Source organism: Falco cherrug, chromosome 6 (assembly GCF_023634085.1).
Source record: "Falco cherrug isolate bFalChe1 chromosome 6, bFalChe1.pri, whole genome shotgun sequence".
Lineage (NCBI taxonomy): Eukaryota > Metazoa > Chordata > Aves > Falconiformes > Falconidae > Falco > Falco cherrug.
The window spans coordinates 42,149,783-42,171,852 of NC_073702.1; the positions used below are offsets into that span (position 1 = coordinate 42,149,783).

Here is a 22,070-nt window from a genome sequence, read left to right on the forward strand (position 1 = left end):
GACTCACCCTCTGGGATCAGGGCTGTGACAAGGCAGGCAGCCCCAGCCACCAGGTTTGCCACAGCCCAGGGGTAGCGCCGCCCGACTCGGTCAATGGTGACGATGATGATGAAGGCGGCTGGGAATTCAACAAGTGCAGAATAGAGGAAGTCCAGATACATGTTCCCAGCAGCTATTCCCATGTGCATGATGAGCCCCTGGTAGAGGACGGAGCTTGTGAACCTAGGTGAAGAGCATCCCAGCTTTGTTAGAGAACAGAGGTCTGTGTCCTGCTGGCACCTTCAAAGCCAGAGCTTCAAAAACAGCTCTGCAATATCATCTTCTTACCAGTTGTACATCAAAATGAATGTGTTTTTTCTCATCTGTGGCGTCCTAACGAGGTCAATGAATGAGGGACTCTGCTTTCCACCATCTTCCTCTTCAAAATTAATGTCCTGCAGAAGAGCCCGTACAAAGTACAGAGTACAGTAAGTTTCTGCTGTGAGGAACCGATAGAAGGGACTGTCATGATGCTTACTTACATGTATAGCCAAACCCTGAGCTCACCTCAAAATGGGAAGGCATTTTTTTCTGATTTTTTTTAGCCATATCACTGATAATTTTCATAGCTTTGTCATTTTTTCCTTGAGATATCAGCCACCTGGGAGACTCTGGGAGGCACCTGCAACACAAGTGGATGTTATCATATACCAAAACATAAGGCCCCCATAGTGCTCCCATGTATAGACACTGCAGAGAGTGCTTTGGTTGAATAGAGGCAGGTGGGGAGTTGGGTTCGTTGATTTGTGTGCTCCTCCCTCCATCAGGAAAAGCAGCGTATCCCACCGCTGAAATGGGAAGAGGAGCAGTTGTGGTAGTAGCTTTAGTCCGACATGAATCTACTAAAGGTAAATCAGGGAAGAGTTTTGAACAGGAGTATTGCTATCATTTTATTCAGCCCATTTACCACAAACTGTCTCCTTCTTAGGGAGCCGTTTTCCAGTTGTGCCATCACAGGTTAACAAGAAGTAAACAAGCTAGAGCTCGCTTACCAATGCACAAATACGGCAAAAGGAAAACAAGTCTTTGTACTATTCCTAACCTCTCAGCCTATGCAGACAATTTCCAAAACAGGAAGCCTTCCAACTGAAAAACATCAATCAAAAAGAGAGGAGTAAATCTAAAATAAAGGTGAACCCACAGACCAGAAAAATCTGCAACTTTTTTTGAACACGTAAACAACCTGTTACAGTTACGTTAGCATTCAACAATCTCTCAATAACCATCTTTTCAGTGTAGGATCTGCTAAATTATGTCAAGGCATTTATTTTCCTTTATGAAATGCTTAACAAAGATAATAGATGTTATTAAACCACTCTTCCCAAGTGTTTTTCAAAGTAGTCCGTCTTTTAAACACAAGTCAGGGGTGGTGTTGAGGGGTCTTATTTCCCTCTCCTTTCTGCTGTGAACCTTGTAAAAGGTGTGCACAACCAAAAAGCAGTGCCAGATCTCCCTCAGTATCAAGCTTCAGGAAGCAGGAGAGTGGTTTTGGGGTCGTAGGCAGAGGTACAAGGAAAGCCTGTTTACCAGTAGTAGAGCAGGAAGAAGCAGCTCGGCAAGGTGACGGTGAGCTGCAGCCACCGCCAGTGGGGGATGGCGTAAGCGATGGCATCAAAGACCAGGAGCCCAACGGAGAAGGCCGTCTGGTAAAGGATGCCTACTGTCCTCCGGTACTTCGGACCGACAACTTCTGTCACTGCAAACATGCACAGAGACAGGTGAATGACAGCTCAGCCACGACTGCGCAGCACAGGAGTAACTTGCTCTGCAGGGAGGCTGGAAGACCAACGCTGCGCTAACACCCTGAAGAAACAGTCTTGCTAATCCCTGGGCTTCCTGGCATGAAGCCTCCAGACAAAATCCACTGGTGCTTGCAGAGGAAGGTTTGCTTTTTGGTCCCCCAGGCTCCAGCAGAGGAGAAAAAACTGCTCCTGCTCTTGCAGTGGCCTAAGGCATCCAGTACTGTCCCCTGTCATGGAAACCTCTGAGCAAATCAAACATTCCTCAAAGTGCACAGATGGGTTTTGTCATAAAAATCTAACATGATGTCTCCAACCCAATAACAAAGCAGAATATTTTGTTTTCTAAGTGCAGCCTTTCAGCCTGCATCTGGCTCCAAGCGTATGAGAAACGCCTGTACCACAGGATGGCATCGAGCTTGCTGGTCAGGACAGCACCATGGCTCATCTGCACTTCGCAACTGCACATCACAGGATAGACCCACAGGTTAAGTCTTGTTGATGCAGAGCTAAAAGCAATTATTCCAGCAGACAGGCACAAGCACACTCAAAATTTTGCATCCAGTTCTGTGATTTGAAGAAAGCAAACTGATTTAAAAAAGAATGGAAAGCAGTTATTTAGCAGCTGAAGAAAGTGCTGCATTTTGGAGCCACAGATTAGCTAATACTGCAGGGCCAAACACCACACAGGGGCAAGGGCACCTCCTCAGGCTCAACAGGACTGAGCCAAAAGCAGCTGAAGGGTAGGTAAGCGCCCCAGGAAAAGTGTGGTAACAAGGCTGCTCTGTCCTTATACCCTTCCCTGGGCAGGCAGTATTGGCACCCTTAGGGAGAGGATAAAATTTCAAGGGGCTTTGGGGCTGATTCTGCATGACACCTCTCTCATGAGAGAGTTTCAAGGAGAATCCAGAAGTAACAAGGTGCAAATGAGGGAAAGTATCAGCATAGGGCAAGTCAATGTCCTGAAGGGGATTTTGTGCTCTAAAATGGCAGGAAGTTTCCCCAGAAGAGATGATGAAGATCTTTTTTGTGCTAGGCGGAGATTTAAGAGGCCAAGCAAGCATCTAGAACATGCACAGGAAGGAACAATCATGTCTTGGCAGAAAATGGTCTGGACTGTGGGCTACGTGTGCTGATTTTATTTGTATCAGACATCTGGGTAACTGCATTAGCAAGATGTCCCTGCTAAAAGACTTAACAGAAGTTTAGGGTGTTAACAATTTACATTTTTACCATTATCGCAATGAAGTGGATTATCCAGCGCCATGTGGCAGAGCCACCTGACACCCTAATCCAGATAAGGTTCTGTTGGGTAGCGTTTAAAATAATTTGCTGCTTTGGTGATCGCTTGATCTTGGCTATTTTTGACCAGAGCCTGAGCTCCACACCAGAGAAGCCCCAGGCAGCTCCACCACGCACCAGAAAGTGATCCTGAGCCACCCCAGCCCTGCTGTCCTGCAGCCAGACTTCACCGCCTGCCAGGACCAGCACGAGGTGCTGGAGCGGCCGCAATCTGCCCCGGAGCCATCGGCTTCCCCAGCCGGTGCCCAAGGGGAGGGAGAGCAGCCCAGGGCCCAGATCCACAAAGGGGAGAGCCAGTCTGGAGGTAACAGCCCTAATGTACTGCCGCTTGCCTGAGCTTGGACGGCTACTGTTGCTTCTCCCTAAGCACAGTGCTTGAAACAGTCCTGAGAAGTCAAAGAGGGAGAAAACTCCTTGATAAAATACCATGGGGTAGGGGCTTTTGTTGAGGGGTTTGGTACTTTGGTGGGTTTTTTTGTTTTCTTCTTCTGAAACTAGTAACTTCAAAACCAGTTTTGCTCCTGGGAAAAGGTCTGAACTCACCCAGGATGTAGCCTGCAGTCCAGCAGCCCTTGCTGACCAGCCCTTGCAAGAACCGGAGGATGACTATCCACAGGTAGGTGGGCACGAAGACAAGAAGAATTCCACAGACAATGTTTGCAAGAATTGTATTTAAGAGGCAAAATTTACGGCCAAACCTGAATTGGAAGATAATACATGTAAAGCAAACCACCAGTCATGAACACACAGGTGTCTTAAACTACTAAGAGCTTTGTGCACCTTTTGGGGAAAAAAAAAAAATCCAACTTTGCTGTACATGGAATAGATACATACTGACTTTTATTCTCAGCCCATTACTCACATATCTGCTTTTCCATCCAATGAAAAATTACTGTGCCAGTTGCTCTGCAATTCCACAAAGACTTTCAGGAAAAATTAAAATTTCCCAAGTTAAAGAACCATAGCGCCACATATACATATATTTGGACTGTGACTGTTATCCCTGAATTTCAGAACAGGTGGCTTAGTAATCTGCTTTTTTATAATGGGGGTGAAAACCAAGTACATGTTATTGTGATTCTGATACATCTACGTGCACCAGATTTATAACAAATTTATGTACCACAATCTTAATCACCAAAAATCTCATATGTATGGATCTTGTTGTGAGTGGGCTGCACTTCACTGTACTAACTAGGCAGGAGGTGAACCAGGAGGGAAAAGGGCCTTAAAATACTGGCATTTCTTTCTTTTTAACCCCAGCCACCTGCGCTAGGGTGGCTGCCTCTGAACGTGGCAGGACACAGGGATTCCTGCTTTTTCACAGTGACTGCTGCTGTACCCATTTGGCAATCACCGTGTCTACTATTTCGAAGTTTCTCCAAAGGAAGCAAGACGTCTCCAAGCTGCAGCCACATGGAGCGTGACAGATCAAGAGGGGCTCCAAACCAGCATCTCCTGGCTTCGGTTAACACCCCAGGGCTCTGGTGTGGCATGGTAGGGAGTTTGGGGTATACGGTCCTGAAATTGTCCTCACGGGCTCTGCAGGACGCACGGAGCGGGATATTTGCACAGAGCACTAGGTATGACCTAAGAGGCAGAGTACTTGCTCTTCATACCATGACATACCAGGACATCCAGGGGTTGACCTTATTTTGAGAAGAGCAGAGGTAGTAGCAGTTGCACAACCTTCCTCTGCCTTTATCTAGGCTTAGCTGCTCAACACCGATAAGCGAGGTCAAAGGGTTTTACTGTCAGCCCACACGTACCTGTCTGCTATGTAGCCAATGTTTATGGAGCCAATAAAAAACCCAGCATTCACAGCAGACTGAAAGAGGTCCAGCTTCCAGGAGTCCTCACACACCAGGTTAAACTAAAGGATCAACCACAGGTAGAAACAGAAATGTGAAATGAGGAGCTGGCTCACAGCCACAAGTTTAAATCTCTAACTGAAACGAAGGAGACTTGTTTCTGGTCAACACCTCTTTTATCAGCACCCAGAAATCCTACTGACGTAAGTGCCCAACATTAAAAATGGGATCCAGCTGTTGAACAGTTTACTGTTATTTTCCATGCATGTCTTATCTCGTCATTAAATTATTACCTGCCAATGTGAGGACCCTAATTTGTGTTAGGTCTTGTCGACCAAACCAGCACGGACCTGATGATCAACCCGGGCTTTTCAAACAGCTTTTTTTGTGGCTGATGGTGAACCTGTCTAAACAGTTCTGGTTGCCTCATACCCTTGCAGACCCCTCACAACCAAGGGTGATGCCTTCACTAAAGGTATCCCAGATGCTTGCAAAAGCCTGCCTTGCCCCATGTCCTGTGGAGCACTGGCTCCCTGAAGGAGGGTGGGAGGAGGTTTCTACATCTGCCCCAGAGGCCACGGCATTTTCTCCCTGCTCTGGTCTTTTGCCCTAAATCGTCCTACAGCTTCATATGTCTGGAGACCACATATTTTGTATCCAAGTCCAAGCTTTATACCACATGGGTACCCACATATATTTGCTCGTTTCTGGTTATCCTGTGAAGAAAGCATCCCATGGGACTGCCCTCGCAGCCCCTTAAGAAGAAAAGGGAAGGTGACTGATGTGGGAGTGTGACTGCACAAACCCACACAGACTGCAAGCTTTCAGCTTCCCACAGTCTCAAGAAATCATGGTGGGGGCACCTGGTCCACAGCATCTGCTTGAGCCTTTGGCAGCGAGATGTGCCTGCTGCACTGCTCCTTTGTAGAAGTCCTGGGTCACCCTCACTTGAGGCGTCTCACTTCCTCACTTTAATACCACACCGTCCACACCTTGCTGAAAGAAGTACACACAGTACACCACCTAAAATCTAGCTCCAACCTCTAACAAGACTATAAATTCTGAAGTTGCTAGAGCACAGAATTTACCTACTCCTGTATTTGCATTATATACATACATATATGGGGGAAATACTGCATTAGGTATATGGGGGAAAGAATCCTGACTTCCACTTATCTCTCAAAATTTGTTGGAACTTTCTATGATGAAATCAAGTTTGTCATCCCAGATACCAATTTATTTTTAAAAGTTAAAGCACCTGAAACACTGAAGTACTCTGAGTAGCTTAAGTACCATTTTCAGTTTATTCAAGCAGCTTCTGAGAACATAAAACAGTCATCAGCTTTTCCACAGTTTATTCATGACTTAAGCTGTTTAATTGTGGCAAGTGATAACCTTTCCCCCCCCCCCCCACTGCCATTCAACGATATTTGAAACCAACTTTAAAAGTAGTTTCTTCATTTAAAAAAAAAAAAAAAAAAAGTAAAGAAAAGGAAAAAGGAAAGAAACCAAGACCTTCACGCCTGGGCGTGGATCCCAGGAGGTCCCTGCTCAGGGATCAGCCAGGTTTGTTTGCAGCGCCATGAGCTGCTGCTCCCTCACCAGGGCTGTTTACACATTTCCACCAATCGGACCTCTCACCAGCAGGGAGTTTCATTCAGAACTGGACTTTATCTGCCTGGGAATTTATTTGCTGAAATATGCTTTGCTCCCCAGCTAGAGATATAAGCCTCCCGAGCAGCCAAGGCAACGCTTCACAGCAAGGACCGAGGGAAGACAACTTGTAAAGCACCCGGCATGAGTTCACAGTGAGAAAGGATTCTTCCTCCAGGTAAGCAGGTGTCTCTAACATAGCCAAGCCTACATCAGCCCTCTCCCACAACACGGGAAAGGGAGCATTTGTTTTACCTCGGTCACGAGGGAGGTCCCTGGGGAGTCATAGACCCAGCCGTCCCGGCAGGGACCGAGGGGGACGGTGCTCCGGTTGCCCACGAGGCTGCCGAGGGGGTCAGTGCAGCTGATGCCAGTCGTGTTCCAGTCCACCTCGTACCTCCTGCAGCGGCTGCTGAAGTCGCCCCCGTGGCCGCCCCACTCGGGAACCGTGTGATTCAGCTGCTCCTCCAGGCTCCAGCCACAGCGCTGGCTCAGCTCGGCCACCCCGGGGCTGAAGCAGCGATGCTCCGGGATGAACCCAAAGAAGACGACACCCACATACACTGGGGTGAAGGCAGCAGAAAGCAAACACAGGACAAAGAAGGTTTGCTTCTGGAACCTGTCAAATTCTCCAACATTCTCTAAAATGTCATCTAAGGTTGGCATTTTGGCATCAAACCCCCCTCAAAAACCTCATCTAGGTCCTTCTCTGCAGCACTGATAAATAGCTTTGCTGCCAACCAAATGTAAGTGACAAAGACATTTGACCAAAAGTCAAGACTAACTCCATAAATTATTAAACTACATGTTGCAAGCTTTATTTTTTAGTTTTCATTTGAAATCAGACCTTAATTCACCCAGGGAGAATTTGCATTTAACCCCTAATCAGAGTGCATATATGTTCCTTTTCACCAGAAAAGCCCCTACCAACCACAGAACTTCAGTTGTTTGTTTTGGGGTTTTTATTAGGCAAGGCAGCCTCAAAAGAGGCATTTTAAGGAGCAAGTGTAGATGGAAAATTCCACCAACATACAAGTCTAGTGTAGCAGTTGCTGAGCACCACATGTGAATAAGGCTCACTAACCAGGCTCTACGAAGAATCACTAAGTACACTGTGAAATAAAAGCATCTGTGTGTTGAGCCATGTAACAGTAAAGGAACAGCTTTTCTGCAAGCTCCAATATCATGTGTCTCACTCCTTACTCTCCACACTCCTTCCACCTCCAAGGAAAACCTCTCCTCACCTATATCAAGGAACACAATTTTCACCTGATCGTACTTTTGCAGTGACACAATGGAAAAAAAAGCATTCAGTAAGGAATTACGCACTGGGCGTAGCTGTATTGATAGCTGTATGAAGCCGTAATATACAATACTTACGGCCAAATCAGCTGCATTTCTTACCATAGAAGCCCTGTAAGGCTTTAGGTAGATTTCATTGTGGGGCACCCCAAATAAATCCAGTTCCATCAGACTCCAATGGTACCTTGTGCTGCTTATGGCTAGATACCAGCTACTCCAACATCTCTTAATGACAACAGCTGCTTCTACCAGAAAAAAAAAATGCATCTGAAGGTAACATTTTAAAGATGGGGGAAAAAATGCAAAATGGTCTGGAGAGCAACTTGAACAGTTTAGGCAACAATCCACAAAAATTGTTAAGACCTCTAAATACACTTGAAAGAATAAACCAGCTGAGGAGGCCATTCTGGCCTGGGGACAGAAACAGAACCAGTTCTTCATCTGGTCTCACTGCCCAGAGAACATCAGAGCAACAGTGGCCTACCCAGCTGTGAAAGCTGCTTTGTGGAGCAGCGCGCTAAGATCATTCCCTGCATCACACAGATGTGCCACCTCCTCCTCTTCTCCATCAGGAACAGCTACAGCAAGGTAACAAGAACATCTCTCCTGCAGCCACTTACAGCTGTGCTACCGCAAGCCCAGCATAGCACCAGCCCACACCAGACTTTCACCCCCATGGCTGCAGGAGCTCCAAACGGAGCTAGGAAGGGGGACAGGGACACACGAGTGCACCGCAGCCCCCACACTCACAGCTAACCCCCACAGCCTCCCTCAGCAGGAGGCTGTGTGCAGTCAGCTGAGGCCAAGGAAACGGGCATCAAAGCCTGTCTGGGAGCAGGTGAATCACAGAACGGTTTGGGTTGGAAGGGACCTTAAAGATCATCTAGTTCCATCCCCCGTGCCATGGACAGGACACCTCCCACTAGACCAGGTTGCTCAGAGCCCCATCCACCTGGCCCTGAACAATTCCAGGGATGGGGCATCCACAGCTTCTCTGGGCAACCTGTTCCAGTGCCTCACCACCCTCACAGTAAAGAATTTCTTCCTAATCTATCATCTAAATTACCTTCTTTTAGTTTAAAACCATTACACCTTGTCCTTAAAGCCATTAGGCTGTGTCTTAAAAATACACCCAAACACCTCACCATTTTTTCCCCCCTAGTGTTTTGTTTTTTTTAAACAGTTGACAATGGTGTGCCTAAGTTCCACATGAACTGAAGAAGTCAGATCCATACTGGACCTTTTTTCCTGATCTCCCACCACCCTCTCCGCAGTCCAGACAGGGGTTGGGTGGCACTGTGCCATGTGGGAGGTATCTTAGGGACACACCTCCCAGGGTGTCATGCTGATGACTGGCAGGGTTTCTGCTCTTGGCCCAGTCATTTTTACATACTTGTCTGGTCCCAACTATTCTTCTAACACTCCCCACCCTATGGTTAAGCAGGGCATTCTACTGGAAAAATAGTCTGGTGAAGCAAGTCACGCATCCAGCTCTGAACAAGGTAAGACTACTACTCAGTCAGCCTGCCTACTAATCCTAGATACAAGAGAGCAACAGTTCCAAGACCAGGCACTGAAGTTGCTGCTGTCAGCTGCATATTAGAAATACATCATCGATATCACTCCCAGAAGCACCCCGGCAGAGTACCTCTGTTCTCCCTAAGCCTCGTTAGGCACAGTCACAACGAAGAGACCAGGAGGCATTACACATTTATACGTGGAAAGTCATTTCACGCAGTAGTTCATGGACCAAACAACTCCAGGATGCCAGCCTTGAAGACTTGGGGAAGGGAAGGAGGTTTTTTCAAGATCCATCGAGAGAACTGCTGCAATGGTAACAGACAATACTAAAAATACACTGTCAAGCCTCTCATTCCCCCGTTAACCTAATGCTAAATACAAAAATGCTTCTTTAAGTATGACAAGATGCAGCTTTAGCCAAACTGATTTACAGCTTCACAGGTAACAATGCACAACGAAAAAAACCCAAATCTGATAAAATAAAAGAATACACCACTGTGGCTTACCTATATATTCTGATGTTTGTAAACACTGATTCTCATTTTCAATGATGCAATTAAGATATTGGCTACCACAAAAAAACACGGTATCACCAGACTGAAGAGAAGCATTACAGACTAGTGTAAGAAAGATTCCAGACTTGCGATGTGGGATTTGGAATACCCACTTCATATCTTTTATTGAAATTGCTGAATACTTTATATTACACTATTTTGATTCAAAATGGAGTTTTTATAAAAAGAAACCATTGTTGAAACCGAGCAAGCCAGCCAAAAAGAATAATGAAAAAGTTTCAAAAAAATTCTGACTTGTATGATGCTTTGAAATCCCATCATCGCCCATAATTTAATTTAGGAAATACCTGCAGAAGACTGCTAGAGAAAATTTGACTTGCATTCATTGCCAGCAACATTTCAAATCAATGACCATGGCCATGACCATACCATAAGAGCTAGCACTTAGGCTATCAGGACACATTGGCCCAAAATTTTTTTTCTTGTAATTAATACCAGAGAGGTGCATTGTGCTGACTAAAGCTCCTCTAATTGTTGGGCTTTTCTTGGTGATGACAAACTGGGCAGCGCAGACTGTATTATAGGAATTCTACCTCTATGTCCTTGAAAACTCTGGTTCTCATGCAGCTGGCCTAGTCCAGCCATAATTTAGAAAAAAAAAAAAAATCTTTGGGTGCTTGTCAGCTGCTTAGGCAAATACTGATGAAGTCAGTCATATGACCAGTACCAAAAAAAAATATCATGCAAAGAACAGCAACCGTTTCAGGCTAAAGCTACATAGAAATGTACCTTTCAGTCAATACCTTTGAACCAATGATCTGTTTAAATTAGAATGGATATTCAAATTTACAGGATAAATTAGACCAGTTCCAAAATTTACATCAAATCATCCCAACACACGCAAGTTATATTTTTCCTTGTCTTACGATGAGAAATGAACCCATAGAGTACCCTGCCGGCAGGAAGAACGTGTTGCTATTAAGCAAACCTGAGTAGTGAGGATCAATAAATACAAGGAGTTAAAATGCTAGTAGTCAGATAACTTGAGTCTCAGGAGCCAGGGGATTCATTAAGCCTTAAATCCGTTAAATCCGTTCCTTTCAAAGGTTTCTCTTTTTTTTTTTAAGCAAGCATTTAGCATCTGAGCCTTAAAAAAAAAAAAAAAAAAAGAAAGAAAGAAAGAAAGAAAAAAAGTGTCCTGGCTAGAGAGAGTCAACATAACTCAGCCAACTGGATGTTAGAAATCCAGTCATTACCGAACAGATCATTGTAAACAACCAAGAAATCTTTCTTTTCTTCCCTTTTCAATGGTTTCTTGTTAAAGGCAAAATTCAGAAAAATCTTTCAGGCTGAAGTCCTCATATTTGGTTGGAAATGTTGTCCTGTTATATATAATTCTCTCTATATATATTTGATTAGGCACGAGAAGGGTTATTAAACATTCAACAAGTCCTCATCACTATCATCATGAAACGATACTGTATTTGTAGAGTTCTGTGCCTGCTGCTGGCCTGGCTTGTCTTTTGCTTTCCTTTCCTTTCCCCCATTCAGCAAATAAGCTTTCTTATCACCGCCAAGACTGGGTGGCTTCTTTTGTGGGTGTTTGCTTTTGTCTAGTCCTCTTCCTGTCTGAATCTTTACATCTGGAATAGTTAATACTTCATCCTCACTGTCCAGGTCATCTACATGGAGAGAGGTAAAGGCTTCAGATGTAACAGACTTGGTAGTAATGTGACCATTCTCCTGCCCTCCTTTTGCTGTTCTTTGATTCGGTGCTGCGATTTCCTCCATAAGCCACTCTGTTTCATTCTCATTAGCTTCTTCTTCACTGTTTATCTGTGAGGAAAACAAAGATAAATATGCTGCATATACCCCTCTAGACTCTGCCACACGCTGCTCTCCCCAGCTGTCAGACCCCACACCACACCTGGCCTTGGGTTCAACTCAGTCATAAGACAGAAATACTGCAATAGCATGCTGCTACTATTGTTTTTCACTATGTCTGAAAGAGACTTTTTCTCTTCCTGTACTTGTTATTTGGCTATTTAGGGACTGTTCTTCATTTCTTCAACTCTATCTTCCTTTCCCATTTCACAATATAAATGTAAATCTCAGCTATGTGGCTTTCCTGAAGCCATACAGTATGCTTTCCATGCACTGAAGGAACTAAGAATTAAGGGGGGTTCTTTATCAAGAAATTAAAGCTTCATATTAAGAAAACTTGGCAAGAAACAAAACCTTCAATTTTTTCCACTGTATTACCTTTGTGTATTTGTAGGAGACACCAGATGTTCTTCTGCAGCAGTTCGTTATTTTGTTTATTACGATTTCCCTAAAGAAAGGGAAGAATGCTACATTAGGAAGACTGCATCCCCCTTATTAGCCCTCACTTCTCTTCACTGGATTTCTACCATCAACATAAAGCATTTCACCAAGCAAGCTGCAAGCTATTGCACAGTGACTCTTGATCCCGAACCGCCAATGAAACTCAGTCCATGACCATGTACATCTTTCTTTCCCCTTACCACAGCCTCAGAATTACTGTTCTGAAACACCTTGGGTCCCTGTGTCTAAGTGAAAACCAAACCTGTCTGGAAAGCAGAGAATCAGCGAGACTTGCACCTGTTCCTCACTGCTGTTGTATGGTTCCAGCTCAACACCACGAAAAGAGAGAGATATCAAACACCAACAATACTGTCACATTGTTTAATCCTCCCAAATTAGCAGTCATGCAGTACTCCAGCCCTCTTTACATGGGCCTTCAGACAGTAATGGGGAATTAAACAAACGAACAAACCAGGTGGTTTGACAACTGATGCTGCTAACGGAAAAACAGAACTTAAGACTCTACAGTTTACTACCTCCCATTCACTGAGGAAACAAAGTCCTACTAAAGAAACTTCTAAAGCCTCCCGATCATTTCTTACCTTCTCTCTTTTTTGTAGAACAGCAGGATTATTAGGCATGCAGTGAGGATAACCAGGAGGACACTCAGCACAGCACCAACAGCCTGACTTCTCCTTGAGAGGCCTTTATGTACTTGGGCCTCCTGATCAGTCTGGCGCTCGTCGCTTCCTGGATCATTGGTTGATCTAATAACATACATCAGGAAGAAAAGGAAGAGTAAGATCTGTTGACTGGTTGCATCAAACTTGACTAGGAACAGCAGATTCAACAAAATAAACACACCACACCATCCTGTCATTCCTACCTTACAGCTGTAAAGAACTGAGTATGGGGGATTTTATTTTACGTAAAAATAACTTAAAAAAATAGAAATGTATGCATTGTCCCTACATTCTGGTATGCTTTCAAGCCGTGCATAGAACCGATGACAGTCATGACTGAAGTGCATAATTAGGCACTCTAGAGCTTACACATCAGCAGCTATCCACACAGAGCTGCTATTTTAGAACCAAACCTGCACTTGAGCAAGCTGCAAAAGCTACAGCGCTTATTTACCTTCCAGCTGACTATGGCACTACACAGACCAAATTCCCTCAATTGCCTGTTTAAACCAGAATAAACAGTTTCCCTGTGTTTTCAAGCTAGCAGCCAGAAAGTGAACAAGCCTAGAACTAGTCACTCCATTCTTTGCAGTGAGGCTGCCTACATGTCAAGAATGCCAGTAAGCACCTAGATAGTCACCTGGCTTTTAATACTGTCACCTCATTACTCCTTTTTTGATCCGTAGAATAAGCAGTTAATAATTAATTGCAGAAATACCTCATTATTCCTCTAAGATCTGTAACAATTTTCACTCCAGCCTAAAGAAGTGGGCAGACAGAAGGGACGGCCAGTCTTTGCCATGGTTTTAAATTCTTCCAGACAGTCAGGCAAGGACAACAAACTTACCAAAAAACTGGTTACTCCTCTCAGTAACATGAAACAGCATGTTTACTCAGCTACAGTAAGGTTTTACATAGTGAAAGTCTACTTCTACACCGTGCCTCTACATTTTCCATGTAAACAAGCAGTTTTAGGCCCAGATCAACTTGGCAAGCTTTAATTTAGTGGTCACGTGCCAAACATTACACATAAACACCAATTCCATCTATCCATAAGTACTGCTTTTTTAGCTTTTCCTTTTTTCAGAACCATTGTGATGAACAAATACGAAAAAGCCTTTAGCTAAGAAGTGCTGACAACAGCTGCTTTCAGAAAGTAGTTAGCTACTTACATTAATGGACACACAGCAGACGTGTACCAGGTAAATAAATACTGGCAATCTGCTGTCTCATGAAGGAATTCAGGGATGCCTTCCTTTACTTGTGGACTGCAGTGGAAGAAAATGGTTGAAGACACAAACTTCGATGTATCTTTACCACATCTGGAGTCTGATGAAAATATGACATCCAAGTCATCATCTACAACGAGAAGAAAACCTTATAGCTTACTACTTCCTTGAGAACAGTCTATTAACGCTAGACCCTGCAAAGTTACATATTTATTCTGCAGTAATAGCTTATACCTTGCAGTATCAACAGGTGAGCTCATACTTTTATATAGCTGACCCCATCAGTTGCTATGGAACAGTGGGTTAAGCTCTTCACAAGAAAAAGCAGCTAGATAAAGGCAATCACTGCTTATGCGGAACAAGCACAGAGAAAAACAGGAGACCAAGTCTTCTATCTTGCATCATTTCTACCAAAGTCTTTCAACAAGTGTCAAGCCCAAACCCTATTAGGGCCGTATTTGCAACTGAGCTTACACAGTAAGAAAAAAGCAATCTAAGTTCTGCTAGACAGACTCTGGATACCTTTACAGAAAGGGATTAGCACCAGTGATGTGAAACAAGAACCATTTTTTGATGAAACAATTCACACAGAGTATCTAAGCAACTCTGGCTAGTGAGCAAGTACTTACCCTCCACATAATATTTAGCTTTTCTGGCAGAACCAATTCTCCGAAAACGACGTTCATTAGTTTTAACCTGGCAGATGTTCGCTCCAGAGCATTCTGGGAAACTTGAGTTTCTTATACCAGAAAGTTGAATTTCATATACATATTTATCGCCATTTGTCCGTATGTCCCCAGAAGCTGTGTACAACCTGAAGAAACAGAGGGCAGGTCCATTCTTAAGTCTGAACTCACAGATTTAGGTTACTCCCGAGACATAAGGCTGGCAACAGTGATAGCTGCTACCACTGGCTGATTCCAGAGCAAGCCGAAGTGACTGATTCAGCAACCAGAAGAGATGCAGGACAGACCTCCTCCCTGAACATTAGGAATGAGAATTATATTTTAGCACAAATAATCTTCCTAAGAATGCACAAACCCCAATTTTTTCCAGTTACACTGCCCTCAATGGGTGTATGAATACGTAAATACCTCCAAAGGATTAAGATAAAATGGAGACAAAAAAGCATGATTCAGCAGCCCATACGCAAGTTAGCCTGCTGACAATAAAAACACATTGCTCTATAGCTATGATAAATAGCATAGCTTAGCTGTCTTCTCTAAAAGGTAACTAGTTCTGCTGTGTCACTTAAGTACTATTTACAATTGTATTTTTTCACATTGCCTGTCAGAGCATGAATGCTCTAAGATTCACAGCTATTTGTTCTAGCCACCTGCTCAAAGGCTGAGCTTCCTCAAATACAATTAATCTTTAATCGCACATTACACCAAGTTTTTAACATTGTCCTGACTTTCTCTCCTCCTTCATTCAGGCCTGTTTGACTTTTGCTTTTTCTCTATGCTTGTAATGCTATCACCACGTTTGCACAGCACGTTTATGCACAACACTTTTGCTCAGTTACTCCAGTCATGCACACTAATGGTTTGTGCCCTTCCAGCAGTTTATTCTTCCCATAACACTAGTACGGGGAGTTGCCTTCCATAACACTAGCATTGACATTAAATATCATAGTTAGTATGAGAGTCTGGAACAGAGTTATGTGCAATGTGTAGTACAGTCAGTGTAACTGCTGGTCTTCCCCTGCCTCTCCTGGGTTCATTCATGCTTCACCATTCCTCCAGAGCTGTCCTTCCTCACTTCTAAGGCTTTTGAAGTACAGCTTCCTACTTCCATATGGGTCATCTGAGCAGGAAAAAAGGTGCTATGTAAAAAGCCAAGGAGTACTCTAGGTGAAACAAAACAAATCTAAAAAATCAAGTTCTCTGACACTGAACTAATGTCTACATGCCTTGGAAGAAAGCAACAATACACAACAGAGAAATCTAACATCAAGGTGATTATGTGCAGGCTTTAGACTAGCCATGAGTATACCTGGACATGCTCACAGCTATAAGCCCAGACGTGAGCTGCACTATTATCCATCCTTTAAGTCAGCCATCCATACAAGGTGAATTCAGTGCTATTTCCACTTGACAGTTAATAACCATTAAGGCAACACAGAATATTCACACCAAGCTCTTTTTTGCAGTACAGTTTTCTACAGGATTAAGGTGTTGTGGTTTTTGGTTGTTGCTGGGGTTTTGTTGTTTTGAGGTGTTTTGTTTTGTTTGTGGTTGTTTGGGTTTTTTTTTTTACTTACTTGTAATAAACATCCCCTAAAGAGAAGTTTTTCCCAGTTGCAGGATTAATAACTGTTCCATTCACCACCTCCACCTCCTGCTGCTTCACAGCACAAGCTGCACGTGTGTCCCAAGTGATGTAGTAAGCACAGTTTTCTTCATCAATCCTACCGAACAGACATAACTGATGATTCCAGGAAACAGTAACAAGTGTTTAGTACTTTGACAAAGGGAAGACACACAGCTGCTAACCCATGTGTGAGAATGTCCTGCCAAAGCATGGTGCTGAGCATAAGCTAAAATAGTCAAGTAGCAATCAAAAAAAGCTACTTGAAGAATTGCGCTGCAATTTTCCACAGTTCCAAGACTTAAAAAGACCTGGCTACACTTGAACTTTCTACTTCAAGAGTTCCAGCAGCCACACAATGTATCAGAGGGGTTTATTGAAATATTTTAGCTAACAACCATTGTCAGGCTGCTCTTGGAAGGTTTAACGTGCTACACGTTATTTAAGACAACGAGTATAAGCTAGTCAGATCTTGCTGCCTAGTTCTTTGACTCATCCAGAGCATCTCGCTCAGTTTCCCAATTCTGCAAACAACATAGAGCTAACCAAATCAAGACTCGGCAAAAAGCCATCAAGCTTTCTTAGTATTTGTGATCATGCATATACACCTTATTTTAGGCAGTTTCTAGTTAACTTATTTGTATTGAGGCAACAATAAGTGACTGAGCTACTAAAACATGGTTTATCTACAGTAAGTGTTCTGTACTAAACAGATTTTGAGCAAAGAGTGGCTGTAGTAAAGCTGACCTCAAAAACAACAGCATCCCAGCCATTGTCAGATCTAATTTGGAAGTAGAATGCCTACATTTTTGCCCAGAAATTTTAAGATGATACAGAATATAACTGCTTATGGAAGTGAACAGGTGTAGTAACTCTAAGATTCATGTCATAAAAGTACAGGCCAAGGATTATTTTAGGGACTGTACAACAAAACAGACAGTCACTGTCCTGAGACTTACAGTTTACTATAGAGGTACAAAGGAATAAGCCATGAAGATCAGTGGTATGTTAATTTGTTACTCACCTCTGCAGCATGGGCATGCCAACTGTTTTTGCACACTTCAGTTCTATAATTGTTGTTACTTTCTTGTTTTTCCTACATTCCTGCCCACTGGAATAACTAATATACACTGTATCACCTAGAAGAGAAAAATGGTCACACAAAGTTTTTGTAAGCAGCTGTCAGAAACCCCCTTTGCTCATTCTCCAGACTTCATTACTTTAGATTAATTTCTAGGACTTTTCTCCCCTGCACAGGCCATATATCACTTACAGCACTTCAGTAATCTGAGGGCCTTCATTCTGATGATTTTAAAAATCATTTCTCAGACCTCTGTATTTACATTGTACCACATGTTCAGGTAATCAGTATGGCCATAAGAAATGTTTACATTTAACATGTCATAAACATAAGAGTATAAGAGTAAATGAAGATATCCATTTATAAATTAAATTAAGCAATGGACACATGTAATATATTCCACTGTTTTTGTAGCTGGATGGAAAATTTCCCTCAATTTCACAAACTCAGCAGCAATTTGAAAAATATTCTTTAAACTGAAAACTTCAGTAAGGTTGAGATTTATTTTTTTATTCTTTTTCTTAAGAGTGAGGCTAATTAGTCATCTTTCACGAGCTGCTTTAATTGAAGAAGTTAGTGGACACAGAACAAGTCTTTCAAAACAGGATGAACAAAAAAAAATAATTCCCCTTCCCACAGTTACAGAATAACTGACTGGTTGAGGTTGAAAGGAACTTCCAGAGGTCATCTGGTCCAAACCCCTTGCTCAAGCTGGGCCACCTGGAGCCAGCTGCCCAGGAACATGTCCAGACAGCTTTTGAATATCTCCAAAGTAAGAGACACTCTACAACCTCCTTGGTCACCCTCACTGTAGAAAAGTGGTTCTTCATGTTCAGATGGTCAATTCATTTCTTACAGCTTTAATAACAACACCGTTTATTTGCTTCAGTGTTTGCACATGGCTTAAACACTCCTTCTTTTAAGTGAGTAGTAGCATTTACTGGTTTTGTTTTTAAACAAAAGATTCACTGGTAAATATATTTCAAAATAAAGGCTTCACCATAATTTAAGAACCACTACAGCTAGGTCGTAAGATTTAACGATTTCTAGCTCTCTACAGGAATAAAAGTAACTCTACCTGTCACATTCAGCTTCTGCGTATGAACAAGTCCAAGAACTTGAACATCTCCATTATTGCTTTTCCTGCAAATACTGGCTCTTTCAGGGCAGCCTGTGGGTCCCTCATGGACCCTCTGACAGAGATTCACATAGTACCTATAGACAACAGGGTAGACAAGACTTCTTTACAATTAATTTAGGCTGAACTGAAACAGTGAGATACAAACTTCAGAATCCTCCTGGAAAGCTATCCATGTTGAAAGAAATTAAATACTCAAATTAGCTGACAGAATAAAGCACGTACTAAGATTCAGTGGATTATTTCTAACCATCATTTTCAAGTAAATGACTGTGCAAAAAATTGATCATTCACCAGATTAGTTCACTGGTTATGTTTGACCTAGGTCAAAACTAGAAATTGGAACGAAGTCAAGAAATGCCCAGAATTCTTTTCAGCTATAAAGGTTACAGTACTACCCTAAATTTAGCATCTTTTTGGAGCTATACCAGCTAAGTTTTATTAAAACAGAGGAATGAGTAGCAAGGTGGCAAATAAAACAGTTTTATAACCCCACAGTTTATGATAAGTTTACAATTAGATGCTCTCACCCTTACCAGTTCATTTCCATTTTCTAACTGGAGGGGGAATGCTAGAGAGGTTGATTACTTCCTGCCATTCATATCTTCCTCTAAGTTGTTACTTAGAGAAATGGAAGGAAAAGCACCCTACCTAAACTTTAGACAAGAAGTTACACTCTTTAGTCAAAAAATTATAATTAAGTCATTAAGATTTTTGTTCATCATAATCAAGAATTTAAACAATTGCATTTAAACTACAAAATTATTTTGTTGATACAGCAGTTTAAATAGAAAATCTTTTAAAAGCTTTGAGCTTAGACTTATTCATCCTTTAAAAGGGTTACCAACAGAGGGAAGGGGTAAGGATGAAGACAGTAATTATTCATCCTCTTCAGATAAAATGGGTTCCTTTTTTGTCTATACAGTGTTAAGCATCAACAGTTTTTAAGACACTGTCAGCAATTTAAACAGACTCTGAACAGGGACCAAAGTACTATGCCACATTACAACTGCAACTGTATTGATTAGCAAGCTGCTCCCTTAGAGTTGCTCATTACTCACGAGTTCCCATTGTGGAAAAATATCCAAGATCCTGTCAGGGAAGAAAGCATTCTCAAATCATAAGTTCTGTGTTTTTGGACAAACTTGCACTCCATCTTTTTGGGAGGACAAACAGCCTGAGTCTTCCATTCAAATGTCACAGCACAGCCAAGTGTCTCACTGAGAAGGTACGGTCTCCCAACACCAGCATTTTCATCACATGTGAAGATAATGGTAGATTCCCTTCTTGCAGTTGCTATAAGGGGGAAGGTTGTAAAAAAAAAAAAAAAAAACAAAAAAAAAAAAACAACACACACTTCGCAAGAGGCTTTCAGACACCCATGGATTTTAGTGTAGCAATTTTGCAGTATCAACAAAAGTTTTAATCAGGTATCATTTCAAACAGCAAAGAGGCATAAGTGCTTTACCTAGTTTTCATGCTTTTTAGACAGTAGTGTTCCTTGCAAAACAACTGATCTCCATCAAAGCAAAGTCATCACTTACGACTTAACCACTCAACCACTCACTATGTAAAGGCATGAACTTTTTATTTCAAAAGTATTTTAATCGCTCACTCAAGTAAAGTCAGGTTTGTTCCACAGGCTCCTTGTTTTGCCCACTCCTATCCCTTTACTTCCATTTTACTGCACCAGAGGTCTTTGGGCCAGCCTGAAAATGGCTCACGCCCTGTGTTACCTCAGATCCTTGCACATGAAGTATAAGAAGTTCTTACCGTTACCACAAAATCCCCACTTTCCATCTCCTTGGTAGTCTCCAGTTGTAGCACACCACAGCCTATTCTTTTCGTCTGTAATACATTGCTCATACGTCTTCCCTTTGTACTTGAAGGGGAACACACAAAGCTCTCCCTTTTCAGTCACTGAGAAGGAAAGGTACATCCTCTTAACAACATGCAGTAGAATAGCAGGCATATCCATATTCAGGACCATACCCAAAGCCTGTACTTCAATACTGAGGAAGAGTCATAGGCAGACAACAGGAACACTGAAACATTGAGTCTAAACCCAATCAGAAACCTAGGACAACCTAGTGTACAATTAGCTACCATCATCCCTACAGAAGAGTTGCACTCTATCCTCTAGGAGATACATGTTGATGTTGCAGATTAGCACAGTGCCTGTGATTTAACAGAACTACAAGTTTCTATTAACATATGTAAAATCCATATGTTGCTTCCCTCCTATCACAACAAAACCTCATACTTTAAAGGTAAAACTGACAAGGTCTTACATAAAGAGGAGATCTGCTTCAGTCTTACCTGGAGGGCACCGATCACCACCTGTATACTGCAAGATGACAGTCTCATCCTGGTGGCTATAGTCCATTTTCATTTCCTTTATGTCTCCAAAAGATGATGCACCACTTTCAGATGTCAGACACACTGCCCCATCTTTACATTTTCCCTGAGGCAAGTCTGCTGCCTTGCTGCACACACCAATGTGGTAACTGTTGGATCCAGAAAATACCTGTGTGGACATCCAGAACCATCACAACAAGGCTGCCTCAGAGCCTACACTCAATGCTTACAAAGAACCAGCCAAGTGCTCTATAAACCAAGTCTCATGCAGTACTTGCATAATGCAGGAGAAAAAGAAAGTAACTAATTGCAAGTCTGGCCTTCCTTAATATGGCAAAACTGCAGACAAAATACACCCAACAGGGCCAAGGACGCAGTCTGTTCAGCAGACTTGTTTTCACATTCAGGATTCTGCCACGGGTGAAGATTTCTCCTTCCTTTCCCTATCAGTATATCCATGAATTTCCCTCTCAAAAACATTAAAACCCCAGTGTTTTCCCTCTATTACTACTCCCCCTGTCAGAGGCCAGACAAGCTTCAGTTTCCTCCGCTTCAGTTTTAAAATGTTGATAGCAAGGGGCAATTACCAAAAAAGACGGAAAAAAAAAAAAAAAAAAAAAATCACACCACCAAAAGGCATTACCTCAAATGATCTTCCAGAAAGGCTGGTCAGGTTAAAAGTATAGTGTAGCTGTTCATCAGTCACAGAGCAGCCTAAAGTTTTAACTTTATCAGGACACACAACTGGGGTTTCCCACTCAAACACAAAACTGCAGTCAAGTTTCCTTATCATCTTTGGCTTACCCTGTTACCAAAGACAACAGCAAGATACATTAGGTTTAATTTTTGGAGTTTTTTGTTCTTTCTGGACTACTACCACCACCACCTCTAAGTTACCTCAGTTATTACCAAGGCTAGGCTTTACTGACTAGGACGAACACCATGCCTTCATATTACAACCAGTACCAAAAAAAAGCTACAAGTACTTTCTACCTAGCTCCAGAAAGCTATCAAAGCAGTAAGTACACAAACTTTCTTATTAATTAGGGTCAAGATTTTGATGT

The 22,070-nt window shown here is 42.6% G+C and overlaps 2 protein-coding genes across 5 annotated transcripts in view; both read right to left on the bottom strand.

Annotated features, from left to right (window-relative positions):
• The window catches only part of LOC102047701 (solute carrier family 22 member 2-like), a 17,050-nt gene extending 9,108 nt beyond the window's left edge, over positions 1 to 7,942 (bottom strand). For 3 of the 4 annotated variants that reach the window (XM_055713231.1, XM_027810994.2, XM_055713233.1), the window contains exons 1-7: positions 6,800 to 7,942; positions 4,850 to 4,953; positions 3,624 to 3,778; positions 1,567 to 1,735; positions 547 to 661; positions 328 to 434; positions 8 to 222 (exon numbers count right to left, since the gene is read on the bottom strand). In XM_055713231.1, the coding sequence (XP_055569206.1) occupies positions 8 to 222; positions 328 to 434; positions 547 to 661; positions 1,567 to 1,735; positions 3,624 to 3,778; positions 4,850 to 4,953; positions 6,800 to 7,210 (1,276 nt within the window). In that variant the 5' untranslated portion in view covers positions 7,211 to 7,942. The remainder of the gene's footprint in view (positions 1 to 7; positions 223 to 327; positions 435 to 546; positions 662 to 1,566; positions 1,736 to 3,623; positions 3,779 to 4,849; positions 4,954 to 6,799) is intronic. The other variant, XM_055713232.1, reaches the window with a different exon arrangement.
• Positions 7,943 to 10,007: 2,065 nt separating this feature from the next.
• Positions 10,008 to 22,070, bottom strand: part of IGF2R (insulin like growth factor 2 receptor) — a 60,839-nt gene continuing 48,776 nt past the window's right edge. The window contains exons 37-48 of the mRNA XM_055713230.1: positions 21,650 to 21,811; positions 20,968 to 21,175; positions 20,422 to 20,568; positions 19,710 to 19,944; positions 18,589 to 18,725; positions 17,454 to 17,568; positions 16,383 to 16,529; positions 14,749 to 14,933; positions 14,063 to 14,249; positions 12,810 to 12,974; positions 12,145 to 12,214; positions 10,008 to 11,718 (exon numbers count right to left, since the gene is read on the bottom strand). Of these exons, the coding sequence (XP_055569205.1) occupies positions 11,317 to 11,718; positions 12,145 to 12,214; positions 12,810 to 12,974; positions 14,063 to 14,249; positions 14,749 to 14,933; positions 16,383 to 16,529; positions 17,454 to 17,568; positions 18,589 to 18,725; positions 19,710 to 19,944; positions 20,422 to 20,568; positions 20,968 to 21,175; positions 21,650 to 21,811 (2,160 nt within the window). The 3' untranslated portion in view covers positions 10,008 to 11,316. The remainder of the gene's footprint in view (positions 11,719 to 12,144; positions 12,215 to 12,809; positions 12,975 to 14,062; positions 14,250 to 14,748; positions 14,934 to 16,382; positions 16,530 to 17,453; positions 17,569 to 18,588; positions 18,726 to 19,709; positions 19,945 to 20,421; positions 20,569 to 20,967; positions 21,176 to 21,649; positions 21,812 to 22,070) is intronic.